The sequence below is a fragment of the Trichosurus vulpecula genome, chromosome 6 (genome assembly GCF_011100635.1).
Source record: "Trichosurus vulpecula isolate mTriVul1 chromosome 6, mTriVul1.pri, whole genome shotgun sequence".
Taxonomy (NCBI): Eukaryota; Metazoa; Chordata; class Mammalia; order Diprotodontia; family Phalangeridae; genus Trichosurus; species Trichosurus vulpecula.
Window position 1 is genome coordinate 268,779,282 of NC_050578.1, and position 26,160 is coordinate 268,805,441.

Genomic DNA, 26,160 nt, shown 5'->3' on the forward strand with positions numbered 1-26,160 from the left:
TCAACCTACGCATTTGGCAGATGATGAAATTCTGGCTGAGAGAGGTTAGGGAACATGTTCAATGTCATACAGCTGATAGGTATTTGAGGTAGGGTTTAAACCTGAGTCTTCTTCCTGATTCCAAGTCTAGCACTTTACCCACTGTGCCACCGTAGTTTCCTCAACAAGTCAGATTTCCACCAGAACAGGGAATTCTAGACCTTCAGATGAAAAGTCTGATGTTCTACCCGCTGAGCTATCAGCCCCCAACCTAGGTTTGGCCACATCCTTTTGCAAGGTAAGTGTTCTCTGCCTCTGTCACCAAGGAAACTTGAAGAGGGGTCTGTACTCTTTATTGGCCTTGGCTCCAAGGGCATAGTCTACAACAAGAAGGTTGTCACTCACCGCCCATTCCTTCCGAAGGAATGTCACTTGCATGGATTGCATATTAAAATAGACCGGCATGAGGAGGGGAAGCCCAACTGGAAGGGAAGAGAAGGTGTGGAGTGAGATGAGGAGGCACTAGTACAATTTAGGTATAGATAAGTGGGCATCCAACCTTTTCACTGGGCACCCTGCATCTCAGTTACTGGCTGAGCTGACAATATTCAAAAAGTGGCAGTGGTTTCTACAAAATGACTATTCTAAAATGACTCTTCATGGAATCATAAGATGTAAAAGTGGAGAGGGCATTCAGAACATACAATTTTAGAACAGTGGGACCTTGGAATACAACATAGAATGTCACAGGTGGAAGGAGCCTTAGAACAGGAACTATAGAATGTTAAAGGGGAAAGATCCTAGAATTTAGAAGGTTCCAACTGGGAGGGGCCTTATGACATAGACCATTTGACGTGGAAGGGATCTTAAAACATAAAATTTCAGAACTGGGGAGGTCTGTAGATTGCAGAAAAAATGCCAGAAGTAGGAGGTAGCTTTCGAACTCAAACACAGGATGTTATATAAACTCACCTACATAAAAGTATAGGTGCTGCTTTTCATAATCAATATACTTGATTTTTTTCTTGCCATACTAAATGGAGAAAGAAAAAAGCAGAAATACAAATTATTCCTGTTATTACAGTGTGCTATATAGTGAAGAGTTAGTATGCAGTGTAGTGAATATTTATGTTAGCTTTGGAGGCAGTGACCTGAGTACAAATTCCAGTTCAGGCATTTACCCCCATTTGCATTGGGCAAGTTATTTAACCTCTCTGGGGCCCAGTTTTCTCATGGGTGGTAAGTATAAAGTTGAGTTTGCACCAGATGATGATGGTAGTAGTAGTAATGATGATGATGATGATGATTGATTGATGATAACAACTAACATTGGAGGTTTGCCAAGCAAATGTAGTCTAATTAGTTTCTCACAACAGCCCTATGAGGTAGGTGCTAATATTATCCCCATTTTACAGATAAGGAAACTGAGGCAGGTTACGTGTCATGGCCAGAGTCACAGAGCTAGTAAGTATCTGAGGCTGTAGTTGGACTCATCTTCCTGATCAGATTTGGCACTTTATTTACTGTGCCTCCTCTCTTCCAACAAGGGCTCACATTTGTAAGTGCTCTCATCTCATCCATTTGAAGTAGATCACAAAGGTCTTGTTATCCCCTTTTATAGATAAGGAAAAAGAGATCTAGATTCATAAAGTGATTTGCCCAACATCATAAAGCTAGTGAGCATGGGAGGCAAGATTCTAATCTGGGTTTCTTGACTTCAAATTCAACTCTTGTAATTACCCCACAATCTTCCCCTCTTCCCCACCTTGCCCATGCCTCTTTCACAATTATGTCTTCTTATCTTCTCTGGGAAAAGAGCCACCTGGACAATTTTGATGAGAGATGTAAAGACTGACCAACTGGAAGAGTATTAACTCTTGGGGATGGAAGGAAAGATGAGAAACTATAATTTTATTTTCACCAAATCCATGTCAATCTTGGACTCTTCCAGTAAAACCCAGAATCATGGAATTTTAGAATGTTAGTGCTAGAAGAGATGTTAGAACACAGTCTGCAGAATGTCATAGTTAGAAGGGACTATAAATCATAGAGTGTTAGCAATGTAAGTGTCCTAACAAAGTTAGAAGTTAAAGGATCAGAGGCAGAGCCAAGATCATGGAGTGAAAGGAAGCTAGCTACGTGGTTAGCTTCAATCTACGAGCTCCTCCAAACCAATCCAGGAAATTCACCAGACTGGGAACTGATAGGGAGATCCTGAAAATATAAGAGTGAGTCACTTGCCACATCTAGGTCAGCAGAGGGAGACAGACAGGGAGATCCATGGACAAAGGGGGCAATTTAAGTTGGGAATGGGTCCTCTGAGTACTCCAGTGCCCCAGGAAAGGTTGTGTTACCAGGGAAAGAGGAGATTCCAAACCTAGATAAGAACTCCATCAGACCCATACTGGGGCACTCCTATGGGAACAGGTGTAAACTGGCAGCTTTGCCTCCCACTACCCAGTCCTGGGTCACACATCTAGGACAGAGTAAGAAGTGGAGTTCCTCAGTAGAGGGGCCCTGGGCAATGTACCAAGAAAGGAGGAAGTTCAGAAGCCATAAATCAAGTACCAAGGAGCCAAAGTCAAGATCATATGATTTAGCAGCCCCTGCTCTAAAAGAAAGGGACAGCCAGGTGGTATAGTAGAGTGTCAGGCCTGGAGTCAGGAAGACTCATCTTCCTGAATTCGAATCGGCCCTCAGACACTAACTGTGTGACCCAGGGCAAGTCACTTAAATCTGTTTGTCTCAGTTTTATCATCTGTAAAATTATGTGGAGAAGGAAATATGTATATATATGTATGTGTGTATGTATGTATATATATATATATATATATACACACATGCGTATACATATCTGTTATGGTCAATGTGTCTTGATTTACTATACATGCTTGTAATGGTTTTTTTTCTCGTATTCTCAGTTAGGAGAAGGAGTTTGTATGGTAGGATGAGAAGGCATATCTCGGCTGATTAAAGAAATATTTTTAAAAGAAGTAAAAGGATCATTAGAATATAGGAAAAGATGAATTTAGAAGTAGAAGGGAACACAGGACAGACAGAATCACAGTTTCTTAGCACTGTAGGGTACCACAGAGGTTATTTAGCCTAACTGGTTTCTGAACAAGAATTCTCTTCCATACCTGACAAGTGGCCACTTCTATGTATGTTTTTGAAGTCTTCTGGTGAAGGCAGTCTAAAATCCCCCAAGGGAGATAATTTGATTTCTGATTTTAGATGAGTGCTTCCTTACAATTAGCCTAAATTCATTTTTCTGTGACATACTGTTCAGAACTAGAAGGGATCTTTAATTTGTCTAGTTTGACCTCATTTTATGGACAAGGAAGTTCAGTCCCAGAGAGCCTCTGAATGGTTCAGGCTCTCACGAGAAGTAAGTGGAGAATCTAGATTGAAACTCTGCTCTTCTGATTCAAAATCCAACACTCTTGCCCCATGCTGCTGCATTCAACATTTTGTTCTTAGTTCTTCCCTTGAGGCTGAGTAGAACTAGACAAATCTTTCTTTCTCATAATAGTTCTTCAAGCACTTGAAGGCAGACATCATGGACATGGAATGTTGAAACACAGAACAGAGAATTTCAGGGTTGGAAAAGAACTTACAACATAGAATGTCCCACTGTGACAGCTAGAAGAGCCCTTAGAATATTGAACATGGAGGGATTGTAAAGCCTTTACAGAGGTTCAAGCATTAAACAACCAGTGACTGGAGCAATGAGTCCACTAACTGACTCAGGACGCATCCCTGCCCCTTCAACCACGAGCCAAGGTTGTGAATTATGATACCAAAAGGTGATCTCAGCAGGTGAACAAGATGCGGCCCTCAGTAATTTGGTGGGAGGCCAGAAAAAGTGCCTTCCACAGCCAGAAAAACCTGTTTTCATAAAAGAGTCAAACTTTTGCCTTTGAATTTCAATGAGCAGTCATCCTCTGACTCATTACCCTCCCTTTTCTTTTTAAATTGGGATGAGGACTTTTCTTGTTTGCCTTCTGGAGAAGTGAGCAATCTCAACTTAGTAGCTGCATCTCAGTGCTCAGCCCTCCATCCCCGTTGAGGGTGTGCAGTCTTTTGAGATCAGCTGTGTCTTGGCTTCATTTTCAAGTCAAACCAAACTCTTCATGCTGAGATTTTGGGTCAAATCAATAAAAAAGTCCAAATTCTTCAGAGGTAGCTTTTTCTAAACAAAACACTTGCTAATGTCCGAAAAAGATTGAATTTCCATGTTCCTACTTCAGATTGTGAAACCATGGGATTTCAGAAAAAAATATCTAGAAATCCAGACAGCAGAATATTGGAGATGAAGAAATCTTAGGACATTGAATGTTAGAGCTAGGAGACACCTTAGTACAGACAATGTCAGAGCCAGGGAGGACCACAGAACATTCATAGAAAGTGAGACCTGAGATGAACTTTGGAAAATAAAACATAAACCACAGAACGCTAGAGCTGCCCAGGTATCAGAACACAACATACTGGAAATGGAAGGAACTTAGAACATAACAGGCTGATCTTTGGAAGGGTCTGTGGAATATAAAATATAGAATGTCAGATATGAAGAGCATTAGAACACAAAATGCCAGAGGTGGAAGGGACATTAGGGCATAGAAATCCAGAGCTAGAAGGACACTTAGAATTGAGAATGTGGAAAGTTAGAGGCCAAAAATGTCTTATAGATGATCTAGGACAATACTTTCTTTCTCATATTTATGTCAAAGATGTGAGGCCCAGAGAGCTGATATTTATACCAATCAAAGTCAATAGAGAAAAAGAATCTTTATGACCAATTTTATCCTTGAATTGGCATTATACAATGAGAGGAATGAAATTCATAGAATAGTGGGAAATCTGTCTCTGTCCTATATAGTGAAACAAGAATTGGTAGTGATATTGGATCCTTTGGTAGGCAGTGCCAGTTCCAAGACCTCTGTCTTCCCTGAATGGGTCTAACACTGGTGTTGTCATTAAACTTCTTACAACCCTCATTAACCCTGGATCAACCAGTCTTTGAGTTTGACAATAGAAAGGGTTTCCTAGCAGAGCAATGAACCCTGGAAATGTTTAAACAGTGACTAGCTGATCTTGTTGGGATTGTTAGAGAAATTGGGTGGGAATGTCATATTAGGTAACACCCTTTCTAACTTGAATTATAGGATCATTGAGTCAGAGCTATGAGAGAACTCAGTGGTCATGTAGACTTAGGAGGCAACTTTGGAATGTAAAACATGGAACGTAGAATGCTCTATATGGAAGGAGGACATTGGAACACAAAATATGAGAGGTAGAAGGAACTTAGATTATAAAATGTCAGACCTAGAAAATATTTAGAGACTAAAATGTAAGAAGTTGGAGAGACATTGGCACTTGCAATGTTAGAGCCCTTTCATTTTAGATGAAGAATGAAGACGAAGTGCTTTATCCAAGATCAAATAATAAGCATTGGAGCCCAGATTTAAACCTGGATCCTTTGACACCAAATACAACTCTTTCCATTTTGCAACATCCCCACCTTCTACGATATTCTTATTATTCTGTCAGGTCCCTGAAGGCGGGTACTGTGTCTTACCCAACCTTTGTGTGCTCCCCAGTATCCAGTCCAGAGCTTAGTATACAGTAAGTGCTTAATGAATTTTTTTGAGTGAACAGATGCATAAATTGATTCAATAAATATTAATTAAGTGCCTGTTGTGTATAAGGCCCTAATATAGGAACACAAAGGGAAACATCAAACTATTTCTACATTCTACAGAAACCCTGCATTTTTTGAATCTGAAACAGCATGCAAATAAATAAATACAAGTTAATTTGGTGGTGGTATAGGAGAACACTGAGAACCAGCAGAGAATTCACTTTAATTGAGTCTGGAAGGGAGAGAGGGATTCCAACAAGTAGTGATGAGAAGCGATAGCAGTCCAGAAAAAAGAGAGCCTGTGCAAAGGTCATATAGTCGATGTAACAGAATATAGTGGACACGCAAAAACAAGGAGTCTAGTTTTGCTAGAACACAGAGTCTGTGAAGTGGGGCAATGTGAAGCTGGTCTGAAAATTTGTTTGAAGTCAGATTATGAAGGGCTTTAAATTTCAAACCAGCCTGTATTTGATACAAGAACCATTGAAGTTTCCTGAGCAGTCAAGTTAAATGTGAATTGTTGTTCGATTGTTTGAGTTGTGTCTGACTCTTTGTGATCCTACTTGGGATTTTCTTGGCAGAGGTACTAAAGTGGTTTGCCATTTCTTTCTCCAGATCATTTTTAACAGATGAAGAAACAGGGTTAGGTGACTTGCCCAGAGTCAAACAGCCAGTAAGTGTCTGAGTCTGGATTTGAACTCAGGTCTTCCTGATTCCAGGCCCAGAATTCTATGTATTGTGCTGCCTAGTTGCCCCAAATGTGAAATTACATGATTTAATTAGCCCGCATGCGTGTCTTCAATGTGGTATAAGGAGGGGGTTGTTTTCTTCAGATTATCTTGAATTGTGGTAGTCTAGGGATTTCTTTTAGGATATCTTCAGTTGTTTTAAATGTGTCTTTCAATTTCTATAATGATAATGTACTCACTCTACACATACCTTGATTGGTTGTGACTCCCCGAGCACAAAAAGTGGTCCCATGTCAATATCTGGGTCTTTGGGATAGATATTCGGCTTTGCATGATGCTGGAAGTGACGATAGTTCCACCACTTTGCTGACATACCCTTGGGAGGAAAGAAGATTCAGCAAAAGGAAAATTTGGGTTGAATTCTAGGTGTAATCCAGTCTAATTTCATCTCATTCTATCCCTTCCTTTACCTTCCCTTTGCTTCCCTTCCCTCCCTTCATTTTTCCTTTTCCACCCCATCTAATAAATATTCTTGTGTATAACTATGATCTGCCATTAGAAACCTCCATTCATCTCTGCCTAGTCAAAAGTACGTGTGCCTCTCAAACCCTCATCTGCTGAAATGGCCAAATAATAAGTTGGGAGGGGCATGTTATAGCTTGATAACAGATGATAGTTATCTGAGTATGTGACTTCAGGCTAATTTAACACTCCCTCACATGTGGAGAACAACTTTCTCAGATGTGGTTGATCTAACGCCCACAGTACTGGGAGCTAGATAGACCTTTTCTTAGTACGACTCTATGGATACATGGGGAAAGTGAGGTTCACAGATGTTAATTAGTAGCAATGACAAAGCAGTACTCAGGTATTAGGGTCCAGCAGAAACGTGTGAGAAAATTATGGCCTCCCAAAATGCTTGACCAAGAAGGGGCCCATAGAGTTCACCTAGCCCAGGGATTCTTTTTTTTTCCAATTGAGAAATTTATTTAAACAGGACAAACAAAACAGGTGCCTCCTTGTCTCTGCACTTAGAAGAAAGTGTTGGGTCTGTTGGTAGTAAAGCGTGGTTTGTGCTGGCACCGTAGAACTCTGTGGGGCAGAGGGAACTTGATTTTGGAATCGTGAAACTGCTTGACTGCGGGCTGGCGGCACTTGCTGGCAGGAATTTCTTCCACTTTCATGATCTGGATGGAGTGAGCCCGGGCACGGTGACGGGCTCCCATATCTTGGTAGCACTGAGTGACAGCACCAGCGGTAGTCAGGTCCCTGTACTCCCTGTACATGTTGTGGGTCCCACTCCTGGAATCGTAGCGCAGCCAGATGCCAAAATTTTTCACTCTAAGAGGGGACTTTTCAAAGACCTTCCCACAGTATACAATTTCTCCAGAAGACTTCTTCATCTTTTTCAGCTGAGAAACGAAGTACCAGAATCGGGACTTTGCTACAACATGGTTAGGAGCAAAGATCCGCATCCGATAAAGAGGTTGGGAGTAGGCAGGCAGCATCCAACTACCTTATACTCTCTCAGGGTGCCCGAGGCCTTCACGGTGCTGCCCCCTCACTCCCCACCAGCCCACAAAAGGACGCCCAGGGATTCTTAACATGGGGTCCAAGAACTTGAAAAAAAATTATGATTATACTTTAATATTGCTGATTTCTTTTGTGATCATGTATAATTTTAAACCTTTAGATATCTCATTCTGAGAAAGAGTCCATAAAATTCATCAGACTACTAAAAATGTTTATGTAACAAAAAGATTAGGAATTCCTGATCTAGCCCAAGTCTCCTCATTTTAATGAGAAGAAAGCAGAGACCCAGAAAGGGGAATCAATTTGCACAGGGTCAGGCAGCTAATTAATGGCATCTCTCAGACTCCTGCTTTCCTCTTTTGATGACCCTTCCCTCTCCAATGGTCTTTTCACTATGCATCTTCCTTCTTTATGTTGAGCTAAAGAGCCCTCAAAAGCTTTCTTGGTTCAGTTCTTGGCTTTTGGAAAACCAATAGCTCAGTGAGTAAGCACGCTATTTGAAAACATCTCCACGGTTAAGAAAGTCCAGTCTGGGCAAAGTTGCATCATGTCCATTTCCCTGGTCTTACAATATTTTTCTCTGCCCTCAAGTTATTTCCTCCTTAGAAGATATACTGCTAAAATCCTAGCTTGCTGTCTTGCAGGGAAACTTTCCTTATAATGGCTCTAATTAAAACCGAACTGGACAAATGACAGACTACAGATTTGTAAGTTTTTCAGACTGTAATTGACCTTAGAAAACAGAGTGTTATAACTGGAAGTGATCTGAGAGAACATATGATTCAAACCTCTCATTTGATATTGAGTCGATGAAAATGAAGCTCGGAGAATTCAAGTGACTTGCCCCAAGATGCATAGCTCCCTAACTGGCAGACCCGCGATTCTTGGCTCCTGGTCCAGTACTATTTCCACCGCAGTATCCTGCCTAAGAGCATTTGAACTCTTTAACACCATCTCCTAGCAGACAGGCTATTAACTTTGGAGGCAGAGGACCTGGCTTCCCATCTTGTGTTAGCTATTTGCTACTTAGGTGACTATGGGCAAGTCACTTTATTTCTCTGGGCCTCCTTCTCCTGACCTGTAGAATGGGGAGGTGGGAATAGGTGATCCCTAAGGACCCTTTCAATGCTGACTGTCTGATCCTGTGATCTGGGATTCAGCATTTCCATGGCTCCATCTTGTGGCCGATGCCCACCTTTAGTGAACGAACAGTCAGACTGTGTCTCCTTTAGCCAATGATGGAGGTGAGACAGAGCTCTAGGTTATATTGCTTCTCACAAAAGTCCAATGCCACGATAAGGTGTGGGTAAGCAAGGAGACAAGTACCCAGCTCTAGCTTTAAGGCCTATTTCTCTCCAGCAGCTGCTCTAGATGACCTGACAAACACCTGTGGAACAGAAGACTGTCTCCAACTGGTTATTAGGAAAGCAGTGTGGGAAATAGCCATGGAGAGCTATCAGATAATTTCAAAACAAGTTGATACAGAGTCTTGTTCACTTCCTAGCATACATGTGTCACTTGGGATGTCCTTGAAGAAGAACTAGGGAGAGATGTGACTTGGCATCAGCAATTCTGACAGATCATTTCACTAATGGGTACTTAATTTTTCCATGTGTAAAATGGGAATCACGATCTTTTTTCTGTCTGTATCACAGAGCTATCATGAGTATAGCATGAGATAATGAGAGTAAAGTGCCTGGCAAATACAGAGTATGAGTGGTGGGTATTGAGAGTCCATGCAGTGTCTCTACAACAGAAGACCCAGATCTGCTACGTAGTAGTTGAGTGAACCTGTACAAGTCCTAACCTCTCACTTCCTCGTGGGTAAAATGGTCATGATGTTATGACTTTAGTCGGAAGATGTGGATTTCACTTCCATTGTTGGCCATCCATGTCACTGAAGGAAAGTCTCAGCTTAGATTTAGATGTTTTATTTTTGAGCTAGCAGGGACCCCAGAGGTCCTGATGGAGGCTGCTTCATTTTGTATGTGGGGAATCTGAGTCCTGGAGAGGCGATGATGATGATGGTGATGATGACTAATAATAGCTAGCATTTGGGCAGCACTTTAGGGTTTGCAAAGGGCCTTATGATTATTATCTCATTAATCTTCACAATAACCGGAAGAGGTACACACTATCATTGTCCTCATATTATAGATAAGGAAGCTGAATTTGAGAGCAATTAAATGGCTTGACCAGGGGTCAGACAGCTAGTATTACAGGCAGTACTTGAACACAAAGTAAGTGAAAGGCAGGATTTGAACCAAACCCTTTACTATTTGCGCTCTATCATTAGTTCATTTTACAAAGAACTTTCCCTCAGCTAACATTCCTATTATATAGATGAGAAAACTGAGGCTCCCAGAGATTAGTGATTTGTGAATGATCATACTGTAAGCCAGAATCCAGGTTTCGTGAGGCCAAAACTACTGGCCCTTCAGGGTTACCAAATGCTTAAATCCACTGATCTTGTTTCCCTCTTTGTCAAGTGGGAATAATGATACTTGAGGACAGTAATTCACATGTGTATAGAGTTTTAAGGAGTATAGAGAGATTTTCCCACACTAACCTCCTGAAATGGGAAGTGCATGCGATATGATGTCATCTGACAGATGAGGACACTGACTTCAAGGGGCGAGGTCACTTTCTCTTGGTCACACAGAAGATACGCCAGGAGTCAGACCTAGGTCTTCAGACTTTAAATTCAAGGCTTATTTACTTACACTACCCTTTCACAGAACAATTGTGATCCAAACCGAATATCCTTTGTTTTACCTCACAATGTATTCATCGGGAGAGATGACTGAGCCTGTTGATATTGGGGGACCATTTGGATTTTTCAAGGCACATGTCAATGAGAATCGACAAAATTCGTTATAAATGTGCAGTATATTGCTTCATCTCTCTGGGTCATAGTTTTCTCATCTCTTAAATGGAGGTAATATTTATACTACCCACCTCATAGGGCTATAGTATGTATATAAAGCTCCCTATAAATATAAGCTGTTAGTTTCAGGTATTAAAAGACTTTGTTTTTTTTCATTCTTTCTATAGTGACTTAGAAAAATAACCAAGCTTGTTTAGAACTCTATTAAATAGGAATGATTGGGGAGGGAGTAATTATCTCTCAGACGTGCATGACTATAGGGATGGGGTTTGCCAACAGACATCTCAAGTGTTCTGAAAACCTGTTCTTCCTTCCCACTTCAGAAGTGTTGGAGGAATACATAAGGACCTTCTCTGAATTGTCAGTACCTTCAGGTGCCCCATCACGAAATAATGCATGAGATGATTCCACTTGGACTTCTTAAATATGGAGAGATGTCCTGTGTCGTGCTGCAAAAAGGAAGCTTGAGCCTAAGGGACAAGAATCAGTGAGAATTGTGGTGAGGCTGAAAACAGAGCTGGGAAAGCACAGCTGGGAATACGGGTTCAGTGGCAGACCGTTTCTGTCTTGGTATCTCTTGTCGAAAGACCAGAATTACTAAGTCTGGAGAGACCAAATGATGCTGACCACAAGATGGCAAATTTGGGGGCTATTGAAACTCTCAGAATTTTTTTTTCTAAATAACCAAGGAACTGTCATTTGCACTGGGGGAGTAGTTATATTATCAGATATAATATCTAGTTGTAGTAGCAGATCATTAGAACTAAAAGAGGCCTCAGAGGCCATGAAATTCAACCCCCTAGCTTCTTACATGAAGAAAAACTAAAGCGTAGAGAGAGGACATGCCATTCACAAGGTCACACAGGGAGCAGCAGAGCCAGGTTTAGAACCTCTGTTCTCTGCCCAATTTACAGCAGATCTTGGGACTGTGGTTTAGTCATTTTCACTTGTGTCCGACTCTTTGTGACCCCATCTGGGGTTTTCTTGGCAGAGATCCAGGAGTGGTTTGCCATTTCCTTCTCCAGTTCATTTATCGATGAAGGAACCAAGGCAAACAGGATTAAGTGACTTGCCTAGAGTCACACATCTAGGAAGTGTCTGAGGTCAGATTTGAACTGAGGAAGATGAGTCTTCCTGACTCCAGGCCAATGTACCACCTACCCTCACTCGTTATGATGTTGTAGACAATTCTGAATTTCAAGATAGTTCTAAAAGAGATTTGATTCAATTCGATTCTGTTTAGTAAACACCTATTATCTGTCTACTTTTTCCAAGGCTGTGTGCTCAGTGCTAGGGAAAGACAAATGAGACAGCAGAATTGCTGTTTTCAAGTGGTTTACTTGATGTACTAAAGGACATAGAGAGGCCATGGGATGTGCATAAAAGTATATGACAAAGGCCAGAGTGTGATAAGAACAAAGAACAGAGGAAAACTGCCTTGACATGATTGAGAGACAACACTGCAAGGAGAAAGTCTGAGGTTATGAAAGGTTCATTGGATGCAGTTTGGGGGCATTGAATAAATCTGGTGGCTAATGAATGAAAGCAGAAGGCCTGGCCCTTGGCAAGGAAAAGGGGTGCTATAATTTCTTCCCAAGGATCGGATTTTTCAAGGAACTTCTTACCTGGGAAACTGTGAGTAGAAAGGAAATAAACAGTGTGATGAGCCAACCATTGCCAAAGCTTCTCAGTATGAACCAAACCAAAGCTTCCAGAAATAGAATCTGGATGAGGTGCGTGAAGAAAAAGAGGAGACTGGGCTCCAGTAATTTCTGGTCCTCAATTGTCTTCCTCAGGGCCCTGAAATCTTCCACCAGCTGGGTCTGAAAAAGGAAAACGGGACAGTGGGATTCAGAATGGCTCTTTCTTCATTGATATCCTTCATCCAATTCTCTTCAACTCAGAAAGCCTTTCCTGAGCTTCTATAGTCAGGTAATCAATTAACAATCATTAAGTATGTACCAGGTGCCAAGTACTGTGCATCCACAGGGTAAAAAGCATAGAACCATTTGCTCTGGGAGATACAGAATCAAAGAATTTCATAGTTGCAATGGTCAGCAGTGCTCAGCTGGTCTAAGCTATACTTGGAAAAAAGGCAGACTTTTTTTTTTCAAATTTATTTATTTATTTTTAGTTTACCACACACGGTTCTACATAATTTTGAGTTCCAGATTTTCTCCCCTCCCTCCCCCCTCCCACCCCAAGACGGCCTGGAATCTCATATAACTACCATGTATAACTTCGCATTGAATTAATTTATACACTAGTCAAGTTGTGAAGAAGAATTATGACCAATGGAATGAATCATGAGAAAGAAGAGACATAACCAAAAAAACCAAACAAACAAACAAACAAAAAACCAAAATCAAAAACAAAAGAGAAGCAAAAAAGGCAAGCATGTAGTGCGCCTCAATCTGCATTCAAACTTCACAGTTCTTTCTCTGGATGAAGATAGCATTCTCCATCGTGAGTCCCCTGGAGTTGTCCTTGCACCTTACGTTGCTGAGAAGAGTGAAGTATGTCAGGGTTGGTCCTCACAGAATCCATATATCTGTGGTTGTGTACAATGTTCTCCTGGCTCTGCTCCGCTCACTCAGCATTATGTCGTGTAGGTTTTTCCAGGTTGTTACGAAGTCCGTATCATCCCCATTTCTTATGGCACAATAGTATTCCATTACCTTCATATACCACAGCTTGTTCAGCCATTCCCCAATTGATGGGCATCCCTTTGATTCCCAATTCTTGGCTACCACAAAAAGAGCCGCTATAAATATTCTTGTACATATGAGTCCTTTTCCCGCTTGTGTGATTTCTTTGGGATACAACCCTAGAACTGGTAATGCTGGGTCAAAGGGTATGAACATTTTTATAGCCCTTTGGGCATAGTTCCAAATTGCTCTCCAAAATGGCTGGATCAGCTCACAACTCCACCAGCAATGTAACAATGTTCCAATCTCCCCACATCCTTTCCAGCATTTATCATTTTCCTGTTTTGTTATTTTAGCCAATCTGACAGGAGAGATGTGGTATCTAAGAGTTGTTTTGATTTGCATTTCTCTAATCAGTAGTGATCCAGAGCATTTTTTCATATACCTACAGATAGCTTTAATTTCTTCCTCTGAAAACTGCCTATTCATAGCCTTTGACCATTTCTCAATTGGGGAATGGCTTGTGTTCCTATATATTTGGCTCAGTTCCCTGTATATTTTAGAAATGAGGCCTTTATCAGAGATACTAGTTGCAAAGATTTTCTCCCAATTTTCTGCTTCCCTCCTAATTTTGGTTGCATTGCCTTTTTTTGTACAAGAACATTTCAATTTGACATAATCAAAATTATCCATTTTGCATTTTGTAATGCTCTCTATCTCTTGTTGGGTCATGAATTCTTTTCTTTTCCATAAATCTGATAAATAGACTATACCTTGCTCTCCCAAATTACTTATAGTATCAGCCTTTACTCCTAAATCATGAACCCATTTTGACTTTATTTTGGTATATGGTGTAAGATATTGGTCTATGCCCAGTTTCTGCCCTACCATTTTCCAATTTTCCCAACAGTTTTTGTGAAATAATGAATTATTAGCCCAGAAGCAGGCCTCTTTGGGTTTATCAAAGAGTAGATTGCTAAACTTGTTGATTTCTCCTACTTGTGTACCTATCCTATTCCACTGATTCACACCCCTGTTTCTTAACCAGTACCAGGCAGTTTTGATGACTGCTGCTCTGTAGTACAGTTCAATATCTGGTATCGCTAGGCCACCTTCTCTAGCATTTCTTTTCATTAATACTCCAGATATTCTAGACCTTTTGTTTTTCCAGATGAATTTTGTTATTATTTTGTCCAGCTCAGTAAAATAATTTTTTGGTAGTTCGATTGGTATGGCACTGAATAGATAGATTAATTTAGGTAAAATTGTCATTTTTATTATATTAGCTTGGCCTAACCATGAGCAACTGATATTTTTCCATTTATTTAGATCTGATTTTATTCACATGAAAAGTGTGTCGTAGTTATGTTCATATAGGCCCTGGGTTTGTCTTGGCAAATAGACTCCCAAATATTTTATAGTGTCTACAGTAACTTTGAACAGAATTTCTCTTTCTATCTCTTGCTGTTGGGCTTTGTCAGTAATGTATAGGAATGCTGAGGATTTATGTGGGTTTATTTTATATACTGCAACTTTGCTAAAGTTGTTTATTATTTCAAGTAGTTTTTTACTTGATTCTCTAGGATTCTCTAAATAAATCATCATATCATCTGCAAAAAGTGATAATTTAGTTTCTTCTTTTCCTATTCTAATTCCCTCAATTTCTTTTTCTTCTCTTATTGCTACAGCTAATGTTTCTAGTACCAAATTGAATAATAGGGGTGATAATGGACATCCTTGTTTCACCCCTGATCTTATTGGGAATGCATCTAGCTTATCCCCATTACAAATAATGCTTGTTGATGGTTTTAGGTAGATGCTATTTATAATTTTAAGGAAGGTTCCACTTATTCCTATGCTTTCTAGTGTTTTTAATAGGAATGGGTAAAAAGGCAGACTTTATTGAAGACTTTCAGTGAAAGGTAACGCACTGCCTCCTGACAACATCTAATTTGACCCATTCAAAGGGGCGGGGTTGTCTTCTCATATCTCTCTTTTGGAGCCTCTCTTGTTCTAGGTAATTTCATACCATCAACTTATGAATTTCTTTTTTAAGTAACATTTCATTCTCCCCCCAATTACATGTAAAACCAATTTTTAACATTAAAAAAGTTTTGAGCTCCAAATTCTATTCCTCCCTCCCCTTCCCTGAGATGGTTAGCAATCTGATAAAGGTTATAGATATGCAATCCTGTAAAACACTTCCATATTAGTCATTTTGTGTAAGAAGATGAATAAAAAGAAAGAACATAAGAACAAAAGAAAACAAGAAAAAGAAAGAAAGAGAACAGTAGTATGCTTCAGTCTGTATTCAGACAGCACTAGTTCTTTCTTTGAAGGCAAAAAGCATTTTTCATCACGACTCCCGTATGATCGTTTTGGATCATTGTATTGCTGAGAATAGCTAAGTCATTCACAGTTGGTTGGTGTACAATACTGCTGTTACTGTGTACAGTGTTCTCCTGGTTCTGCTCACTTCATTTTGATTCAGTTCATGTAAGTCTTTCTTGGTTTTTCTGACATCATCCTGCTTGTAATTTCTTATAGCACAATAATATTCCATTACAATCATGTATCAAAACTTCACTATCACTTCCCAATTGATGGGCATCCACTCCGTTACTGATTCTTAGCCACCACAAAAAGAGCTGCTATGAATATTTTTGTACGAATAGGCTTTTTCCTTTTTAAAAATCTCTTTCTGATATAGACCCGTTAATGCTATTGTTGAATCAAAGGGTAATGCACAGTTTTACAGCCCTTTGGGCATACTTCCAAATTGCCCTCCAAAATGGTTGGATCAGTTCACAACTCCACTGATAGTACATTAATGTCCCAGTTTCACTCACGCATTTCTTAAAATAGTGACTTTTCCATTTATATTTTTGCTGTTATTGTGTATGTGATTAGTGGGGCCACAGAGAAGCATATTGACACACACTATCCAAGAACTTTGTTCATTTGTTTCAGTCCTATCTAAGTCTTCATGACCCCATTTGGGGTTTTCTTGGCAAATATACTGAAGTGGTTTGCCATTTCCTTCTCCAGTTCATTTTATAGATGAGGAGTTGAGGCAAACAGGGTTAAGTGACTTGTCCAGGGTCACAAGCTAGTAAGTGTCTGAAGCCAGATTTGAATTTAGGAGGAGTCTTCCTAACTCCAGGTCCAGCATTTTATCCACTGTGCCACCTAGCTGTCTATAGTATAGATTCCTTGTTGTCTTTTTAGGTTGTTATTATTTTTGTTTGTGTCCATCAGGCATGATTGCAACTCTTTTTATTTTTAAGAACTCACTTAAAGCAGGTAAATTTTTATTCTGTGTACGTGTTTGTGTTTTGGTTATGTTTCTTATAAGCAACAGAATTGAGTTTAGTTTTCTTACCCAATCTTTCACTTTTTATTTTTATTGGGTTGTTAATCCATTCACATTCAAAATTATGATTTAGATGGACATTTTCCTCCATTTGTCTCTAATATTGTTTTCTCCCCCAAATCAAGATTTCCTGCCTCTTCCTCTATAAAGACTATTTGTTTCTTCAATGGTTTTAACTTAAACTACTTCAAGACAATGACATTCCCTTTAGCTCTCTTTCCCTTGTCCTCAAGCTTCATTCCATCTATTTATTACCTCTTTCACTAGTTCTTGGGTTTCCTTTATTTATTAATTTTTTCCTCCTTTTATCTAGTTATCTAATTCTCCTTCTCTTCCTTCAGTTAGTTAGTAAAGTTAAATCACCCTTTCTATGCTCCCTTCGATTGTCTTCATCAGTTTTATAATTCCATCCTCTATGCCTTTTTCTAAAAAGGATTTCTTTCTCTCATTCTCTTCACTATTTCTATTCTCTTTATGCTCTTCAAGGCTTTAATTATTTGATTTATGTGCCTTAAACTTATTCAATTCTTCTTTGATATCTATATCCCTCATATAATTTAAGTTTATATTTTGAGTTTTCTCTTCTAAACAGTTTCTATAGACCTTGTCCCTTGACCCTCTTCTTTTTTCTGTTGTCCTTTACTCTTAGAGACATTAATTCCTGCAGATGACAGTGAGGATAGAAGCATTGCCCCATGGCGGGAATTCTCCTGTGTCTGTTATTGTGCAGTTTGTTATTAACCTTTGCTCTCTCCCTTTTCCTATAACATCTCTTACCTGGGCCCATGCCCTCCTGGTCTTCTGGGTGCCAGTTTTCCCAGGAGCTCTGATTGCCCTTATACCATCACAAGATGAGTGGTCTCTCTAAGTACCAAATTCCTGCAGATTATAGCCTTTGTAAGATCCCTATATTTCTTTATATAATATCTCCCTTCCCCCATGATAGCGTTTTGGGACTCCCCCTACACCACTGAAACAGTATTTTCCCCTTTCCTTCTTCACATTTCAATTACTTCTTTTGCCTCCTTACACTTTGTCCTGGAAGTCTTATTTCTAAGAGGCTACAGTAGTTTTTTCCTTCATTATTGACCGTTGACTTGATTAGCATATATCATATATTCCTTTCTACCTTCTTCCTTCCCTTTCCTCTTTCTTTTTAAGAGGGGAAGGCAGGGCAATTGGGGCTAAGTGACTTGCCCAGGGTCAAACAGCTTGTAAGTGTATCAAGTGTCTGAGATCGGATTTGAACTCAGGTCCACCTGACTTCAGGGCTGGTGTTCTACTCACTGCACCACCTTGCTGCCCCCCCTTTCCTCTTTTATGTACCTCCAATCTGCAGTTTGGTTAAGAATAACCCATACTAATTCCAAGGACTTTTCCTCCGCCGTTGCTTGTATTTAAGATTTGCTTTCCCCTTTGTTTCCTTGTGTGCTTTTAGGAAGAAAACTCTTAATTGTCTCTCTGGTGATATTTTGTTGTTTTTGTTGTTTTGTTGCTAACACCCAAGAATCTTTTGATTTTTAGAGTTTTTGTTTGTTTTCCTGGAGTAATTCATTTTGTCACCTTTTACCTTTCTGCATTCATTTACCTTTCTTGCATTTTTGTTGTCTTCAGTGTTCACGAAATAAATAATTTTTGTGAGGATCAAAAGGTAATATTCTAAAGCCTTTTGGAAACCTTAAAGTACTATATCATTTTTGTTATCATCATTCCTCTTGAGGTCTTTGGTAATTTCAGTCTTACCCCCTGCCTTTATATTCCCATATTGCTCATTTTCTGACTCTTCCTTTGATGACAGTGGCTAGACCCCATATTTTTCTTGCCTTCTTCTCACACTAGGCTTAGCCTCCCTAGCCTTAGCCTCTTTTCCCAAGTAACTTCTAAGGGATCAGAACTAATTCAGGCTGGATGCCAGTCCTTTTTGCTTCAGGACTAGTGAATGCATACACACACTCACATCCTACTCATACCAGTTCCTTCTTTTCCTCAGAATAATGTAGCAAAGAGCATTGTCACACAGGAGTCAAAGGCAAAACAGGCTTCTGTCAAGTTGGGTAAAGTCAAAAAGCATTTATCAAACTCTTTCTATGTGCCAGTCACTGAATTAAGTATCAAGTGTAGAAATATACTGAGCATCTTACCTTAAGGAAGGAACGTAACACAAAAAGAAGCTGGAAATGTGTGTGTGGAAGGAAGGTGCTGTATGCAAACACATTTTAGAAAAAGTTTGGGAGGAGAGGAAAGTTAGCCTGCAGCTGAATGAAGACATGGGTGTCTTAGTCATACTTCTTAAAATAAATTTTCTTGAAGGGACAAGCCAATCCGAAGGAGAGGACACAGGGGGAGAGGGTATTTTTAATATGTGAAGTTGGAGTGAATTCAAGTATCAATCACCTCATTATATAGATGAGTAAATCGAGACTTGGAGAGATTGACTGATTTGCTCATTGTCATACATCTAGTATTTTTAATTTTCTGTGGCACATTTGATGGTGGTGGTGGTGATGGTGGGAGTTGAGCAATTCAAAGTATCAACAACTTTTGCAAAAATGCTCTCACTAATAATAAGGGAAATACAACTTAGAACAACTCTGAGGTTCCTCCTCATTCCTATTAGACTGTTAGATTATAAAGGAGGAAACTGACAAATGGTGGAGAGGCTGTGGGAAAACAGGCATACTAGCACACTTTTGGTGGAACTATAAATTGGTTCAGGTATTCTGGAAAACAACTTGGAACTATGTCTATAAAGTTACCAAACTGTGCATCCTCTTTGACCCAGCTACAGCACTACAAGGCCTACCATACCATAAGGAAGTTAAAAAGGAAGAGGATATCTATGTACAAAAATAATTATAGCAACTCTTTTCATGGTAGCCAAAAATTGTGGTATATGAATGTAATGGGATATTATAGTGTCATGAGAAATGATGAAATGGGCAATTCCTTGAGCAGCTCAGAAGAGTTTTATGAACTGATGCAAAGCAAAGTGAGCAGAACTAGGAATACAATTTATGGAATGATAAAAACATTATAGAAGAAAAACAACTTTAAAAGACTTTTGAACTCTTATCATTGTAATGATAAACCACAAGTCCAAAAGAATGATGATACAACATGCCATTCATCTCTTATCAGGGAGGTGGTAGACTTGACTGCAATTTGGACATGGCAAATGTAGGAATTTATTTTACCATATTGAGGATATATTAAGGGATTTATTTTTCCTTTCCTTTTCCTTTTAACTTGTTCAGTTTGGAAGGATAGAGAGTGGAGAAGATTAATAAAAAAAATATTTGTTTAGTTTTCAAAAAAGATGCCATTTAGTCCGACCCTTGAGGAACATGGGCTGTTTTGTTTTTTTTCTTTGAATTCTCAGTGCTTAGTACAAGCATACCTGCTTAATAAACACATAGTATTGATTGATTGATTGATCTCAAGACATCTCTAGAAATAGTACATATTCTCTTCCTTCTGAAGTTTGTCATGGTTTTGACTGGTGGAGGGAGGAGTCGGATAACTTGTATCCTGTCCCTAGCTGCGATCTTAACTTGGGTGAATTACTCAGTCTTTCTGAGATGTAATTTTCCTATCTATGAAAGAGGACAATACTATTTGCACAATTTACCTCTCAGTGCTTTTATATGGATATGAGATGATGTAAGTAAATGAACTCTGTAAAGAGCTATGTATACAGGCAATAAAGTGCAGTGCCTTAAGAGTTAGCCTCAAATCAGGACAAACAGAGTTTGAATCCTTCTTATGACACACAATTGACTGCAATGACCTTTGGAAATTCGCTTAACCTTTCAAGGCCCAAATATCCTATGCTCATACCAGGAGAGCTGTGGTCCATATATATTGGTAGAGATTTGCTATACCAATGTAATCATAGATTTGGACAAAGGAAATAAGTAAATGTTAGATATTTTCATGATAATTATATTTTAAAAGAATTTATCTATGATTTAATCTATGTGCTATTAGGGAAGTCCCTCAACTTGTTCTATTAATATCAGCATCTGCCCTACAATTCACCACCTTAGAGAGTTTTTTTTTGAAGCAATTGAGGTTAAGTGACTTGCCCAGAGTCACATAGCTACTAAATATTTGAGGCTGGATTTGAACTCAAGTCTTCCTGATTGCTGGGCTGGTTGTATATCCACTCCTTCCTTTAGCTGCCCCATAGAGAATTTCTTAGGAGCATTGAGACTTCAGGTGACTCATCTCAGGTCTTGAAGCCAGTAGGCTCTGGAGGCAAAACCTCCTGACACTAAGGCCGACTTTCTATTCACTGTGAAATTCTTTCTCTCATGACCACCAGGAATGAAAATCTAATTGTTGAACAAACTTGCTTTGGAAAATTACTACCTAGTATGGGTGATCTCACCTTTTTCTCAGAGAATGGTATTCTAGATATGCTCCAGTCATAGACACATGATTATACAATGCTTTTTGCTCTACTCCAAGGGCAATTACTATAATCCATATGAGTTGCAGGGTTGGGAGATGATATATATGAAACTACATTAAAACATGAATATAACCTCCTTCCCTTCCTTCTTTTCTCCTTTTATCCCTTCCTCTCTGGAAAGTAAATGTCATATTTGTTGGAGCTAATTGATAGGTTAAATTTAACTGAGGTGTTCATCACTGGAGGTTAGTGATGTATTAAAACACATCAGAATGGGGACTGAGCCAAAAGCATTAGGAAAGTGATATTCTGACCTTTTGGGAATATGACTAGATCCCTGATGGTAAGATGTAGCTGGTTTCCCTCTTGGAGAGTGAATCCAGAGTACCCAGGAGGCATAGCTGAATAAATGTGGCTATTACTGAAGGACTTTCAAGTCTCATATTCATTTCCCTCTACATCGAATGTCATAGGACCAAATCCTGGTTGTTCTCTCCCATATATAGATAGCTCTGGGTTTTTCTAATGTTCAGCAACAGTTTCATTCAGAGGGACCCAAACAACTCCCTAGCATGCCCACTGGAGTGGAGATTCCACTTACATTCTTGTTTTTTTCCTGACTAGGTTCCCCAGGGGCCAGTTCCCCAATCAGCAGGGGCTTTAGGTACTTCTGCACCACAGCTTGGTCCAGGTGCATGGCCAAGAAGACATCCTGAAATGGGAAGAACAGAGGAACAAAGAAAGAAACATTAATTTCCACTGATCAATTGGACTTGTACCATCATCCTTGTAGGTTTTCCCTTTCCTGGGGGCTTAACTTAGTGCCATCACAACCCATGAGGGTTCCCTCCAGAGTCCGTCTGTCCAAATGCTGAATAATCCTCTTCAGGAGGGATTGATAAGGTAATGATCTTGAAGACTAAGCTCCGAAAAAGGTAACAATACATCTGAAACCAGTCACTTTATTTAATAAAGTCAGGATGGAAAGTCTTCTTTGCAAACTATAGGTGGGGTCACTTTCAAAGAATTTGTTACATGAAAATCTGCTAAAATGGAGAGAATATTCTCTTATTACAGAATGATTATTCACAGAAAGGTCTTATGAAACAATTCTTTACCGTATAGCAAGTTCTTTGGGCAAAAGGATTCTTTGATTTAGGACCTCACCAGTTTCCTTTTAAATACTAAGATTCCCCAATGATTTTTTAATTTTATATTAAACATCTTATTTTTTTATCAGTTACATGGAAAATGATTTTAACATTCTTTTTTCAAATTCTGAATTCCAAATTCTCTTCCTCCTCATTCCCCTCACTCCCCCCCACTCATTGAGAAGGCAAGGAATCTATCACAGGTTGTACAATGTGTAGTCATGCAAAACACATTTCCATGTAAGTCATGCTGTGAAAGAAAGCACACACAAACACACACACACACATGCACACACACACACACACATAAAAGAAAAATAAAGAAAAGTATCTTCAATCTGCATCCAGTTGTTTCTCTGGAGATGGAAAACACCTTTCATCATAAGTCCTTCAGAATTGTCTTGGATCATTAAATTGCTGAAAATAGCTGTTATTTATAGTAGATCATCACACAATGTTGCTGTTCCTGTGTGCAATGTTCTCCTGGTTCTGCTCATTTGACTTTGTATCAGTTTCCTAAGTCAAAAGACTTTTCTCATCTTTCTATGTCTCTCTTGAGTTTTGTGTTTGAAGATCAAAGTTTCCATTGAGCTCTGGCCTTATCATCAGGAAGATCTGGAATTCCTTTATTTCATTGAAGTCCATCTTGTTGCCTAAAAAATTATGCTCAGTTTTGCTGGGTAGTTGATTCTTGGTTGTAGTCCAAGCTCCTTTGCCTTTCAGAATATAATATTCCAATTCCTCCTTTCTTTTATTGTAGAAGTTGCAAGATCCTGCATGATCCTGACTGTAGTTCCATGGTATTTGAATTGTTTCTTTCTGGCTGCTTGTGGTATTTTCTCCTTGACCTAATAATTCTGGAGTTTGGCTACAATATTCCTTGGAGTTTTCTATTTGGGATGTCTTTTGGGAGGTGAGCAGTGGATTCTTTTGATGACTATTTGTATCAGGAGGGCCGAGTTTATAATCTCAAAGAAGATCATAAACATGTCTGAAAGGTTCGGAATCGCCGGATAGAAGAAACTCTCAAAGTAGAAGGCAGAAGAATCAAAACATTTATTTAGGCTCCACAGTAACCAACCCATGAACCAGAAGCCCCATTTTGATATGTTGGTCATAATCTTCCAGGCCCAATAGGTACGCCTTGAAAGAGTAACCAGGAGGCTACAGAGAAACATGATTGCGTAAAGCAAAATCATGTTTCCCCCTTGATGGTAATAAGATTACCCACTGGACTGAAGTCTTTGTTCAGCTTCCTCCCGTAGATCAGCTCTGCTGCTGGCAGCTCCTGCCTCAGCTGTGTCTGTTTCTGAAACTGAAGCTGCAACTGAAACTGACGATGTAACGGTCGTAACTGCCTCTGTAACGGTCGTTGTAACTGCCTCTGGCTCCAACCGGAAAAGGAAAGAGAGGAAGGATCTTCAAGCTGTCCTCTCCCCTCTTATAGGGTTTCTGACATCATCAAGCTCCGCCCAAATGACCAGGGCCGATTGGTTCCTGAGTTGGCTCCTCCCCCTAGGGTAGACCAGGTTCTGGAGCTAACACCTCCCCTCAGCCAGCCCCATGACTCCCCACACAGGAAGCCGTCTGCCTCCCGGCATGCTCCCCGGGCCTCCTGCCCCGGAAGAGCAAGCCACAGTGTCCAGAGGCTCAATGAGGCAAGCTGAGCCATTCAAAGAAAACAAAAGCCATTATGGCTACATTCCACCCCTTGTTATAGGATACATAATCTAATCAGCCATGTATCCTAGAACATACATTGTGATTCAATTACAAAGGAAACTAAAACATATCATTCATTATAAAGCAAAACATATCATTTGGTGACATTCCTAAACATTGGTTTAACGATTCAAATGCGATCCACCCCTAGGTCCCAGCAAGATAATCTCTTCAATCAATCATCCCCAAAATAATTATTAATAATTCAAATGTCCACCCCTAAATCCTTGTATCCATTACATAGGATCAATAATATCATAACAATAAAACAACACAGCAAGGATAACACAAAATAAGTAAACAGAACACTATCATCATTTCCACCCCCCCCCCCCTTGAACGATTGGGGCTCAAAATCTTGGGGTGAGGGGTGAAGGTCTCATTTTCCATAGCTTCTTCATGCTGAAATTGGATGTAGAGATGGCCCTGCCCCCAAAAAGTCCCATTCCAGAGGTCATTTCTTTAAGGAGCTGGCAGGAATTCCAAGAATGCTACATGCTTAGGCAGTCACCGGAAAGTGCAGGGTGCTTAAGCCTGAAGGAAACAAAACTAGCAACAAGGTTAGCCAAAACAAAGGACAAAAAGAATAGTCTGTGAATCTATTATTATAACCTATTCACGGTAAAATATATGGTTCAGGGGTACGATTTGGTAATTATTTTCCCCTGAATAAACAACTGTTACAGTGTTGTCCTTCCCATGGGCTATAACTTCTGCAGCCTTTGGAATATCATCTGGCTTCCGTTTTACCCATACCTTAGCTCCTGACTTTATTCTATCAATGGAGCAAGACCCTTTTGCCCCTCTAGTAGTTATTTTGGGAGGAGGGTCAGTTTTCACAAAGGGTATTTTTTCACAGGGGATAATAATGACTTGAACCATCCTATCATTTCTACAAAATTGTACAGGTTTTTTACCCATATTCTGGAGTGTCACAACAATTTCTTTTTGATAATTAGAATCTATCACTCCAGCCAATACATGTATTCCTTGAGCCGCTAATCCTGGTTTAGGTAATATCCATCCAAGATGATTCTTGGGGATTCTCATACATACTCCAGTAGGGGTTTTTCTTATCTCTTTCCTATTTAACCTAAAATTCTCTATACAATGTAAATCATATCCTGCTGAACCAGGTGTTCCTGGACTTGGTAGTGGGACATCTTCCCTCACAGTCCAAAATTCAATGTTTTGAATCTCACATGTTTGCTGTTCTCTGATCTGCAGATTTGGGGTCATCATTCTGGCTAGAGGTGTACTCCCCCCTAAGGGTCTATTATTCAAATTACGTAAGGCAATAGACAAATTATCCTTCCAATGTCGATATGAATTATTTGAGCTTAATTTTCTCAGCTGTTCTTTCAACAATCCATTCATTCTTTCAATTAGCCCAGATGCTTGTGGGTAATATGGAATATGATATATCCATTCTATATTATTCAACACACAATATCTTTTCACTTCTTTGCCCTTGAAATGTGACCCATTGTCACTTTGAATCTGCATTGGGGTTCCATAATATAAACTTACAATATCTAAAGTTTTACAGGTGTTTTTCTGAGTTGCGTCTTTATAAGGACAAGCCACTAGTACACCTGAATAGGTGTCAACACACGTACATACATATTTACATCCTTTATCCTGGGGTAGTGGGCCAATATAATCTATCTGCCAAATTTGGGCTGGAACTTTTCCCCTTGCTATTTCTCCAGTAACTATACTAGGAAGAGTTCGTTCTTTTTCTAATTGGCATATACAACACTCCTCTGTTATTTGTTTTAACAACGCATGAGAAATACTGATACCTCGATCCTGTGCCCATCGATGGGTGGCCTGGACCCCTAAATGGCCAGCAGTCTGGTGGACCCATCTTGCTAAGGCTGGGTCATCAGTTGGAGTCGGAGTAGGGACAATACATTCAGTAGCAATCTTTGCTAGTCGATCCACATGTGCATTGTACTCACGTTCTGGTGTGGTCAGGGTTGCATGAGCATCAACATGAAAAACTGACAGATCTGTAACCAAAGACATGTCCCATATATTTTCCCATAACTCTTTACCCCAAACTTGTTTGCCATGAATCTCCCAATTCTGATTCTTCCATATAGGCATCCACGTAGCTA

The 26,160-nt window shown here is 39.7% G+C and overlaps 1 protein-coding gene across 1 annotated transcript in view; it reads right to left on the bottom strand.

Annotated features, from left to right (window-relative positions):
• LOC118854023 (fatty acid desaturase 2-like protein FADS2B) overlaps positions 1 to 26,160 on the bottom strand; it is a 57,622-nt gene that overhangs the window by 11,952 nt on the left and 19,510 nt on the right. Inside the window, exons 2-7 of the mRNA XM_036764330.1 lie at positions 21,766 to 21,876; positions 12,355 to 12,552; positions 11,098 to 11,199; positions 6,560 to 6,685; positions 952 to 1,012; positions 385 to 461 (exon numbers count right to left, since the gene is read on the bottom strand). Of these exons, the coding sequence (XP_036620225.1) occupies positions 385 to 461; positions 952 to 1,012; positions 6,560 to 6,685; positions 11,098 to 11,199; positions 12,355 to 12,552; positions 21,766 to 21,876 (675 nt within the window). The remainder of the gene's footprint in view (positions 1 to 384; positions 462 to 951; positions 1,013 to 6,559; positions 6,686 to 11,097; positions 11,200 to 12,354; positions 12,553 to 21,765; positions 21,877 to 26,160) is intronic.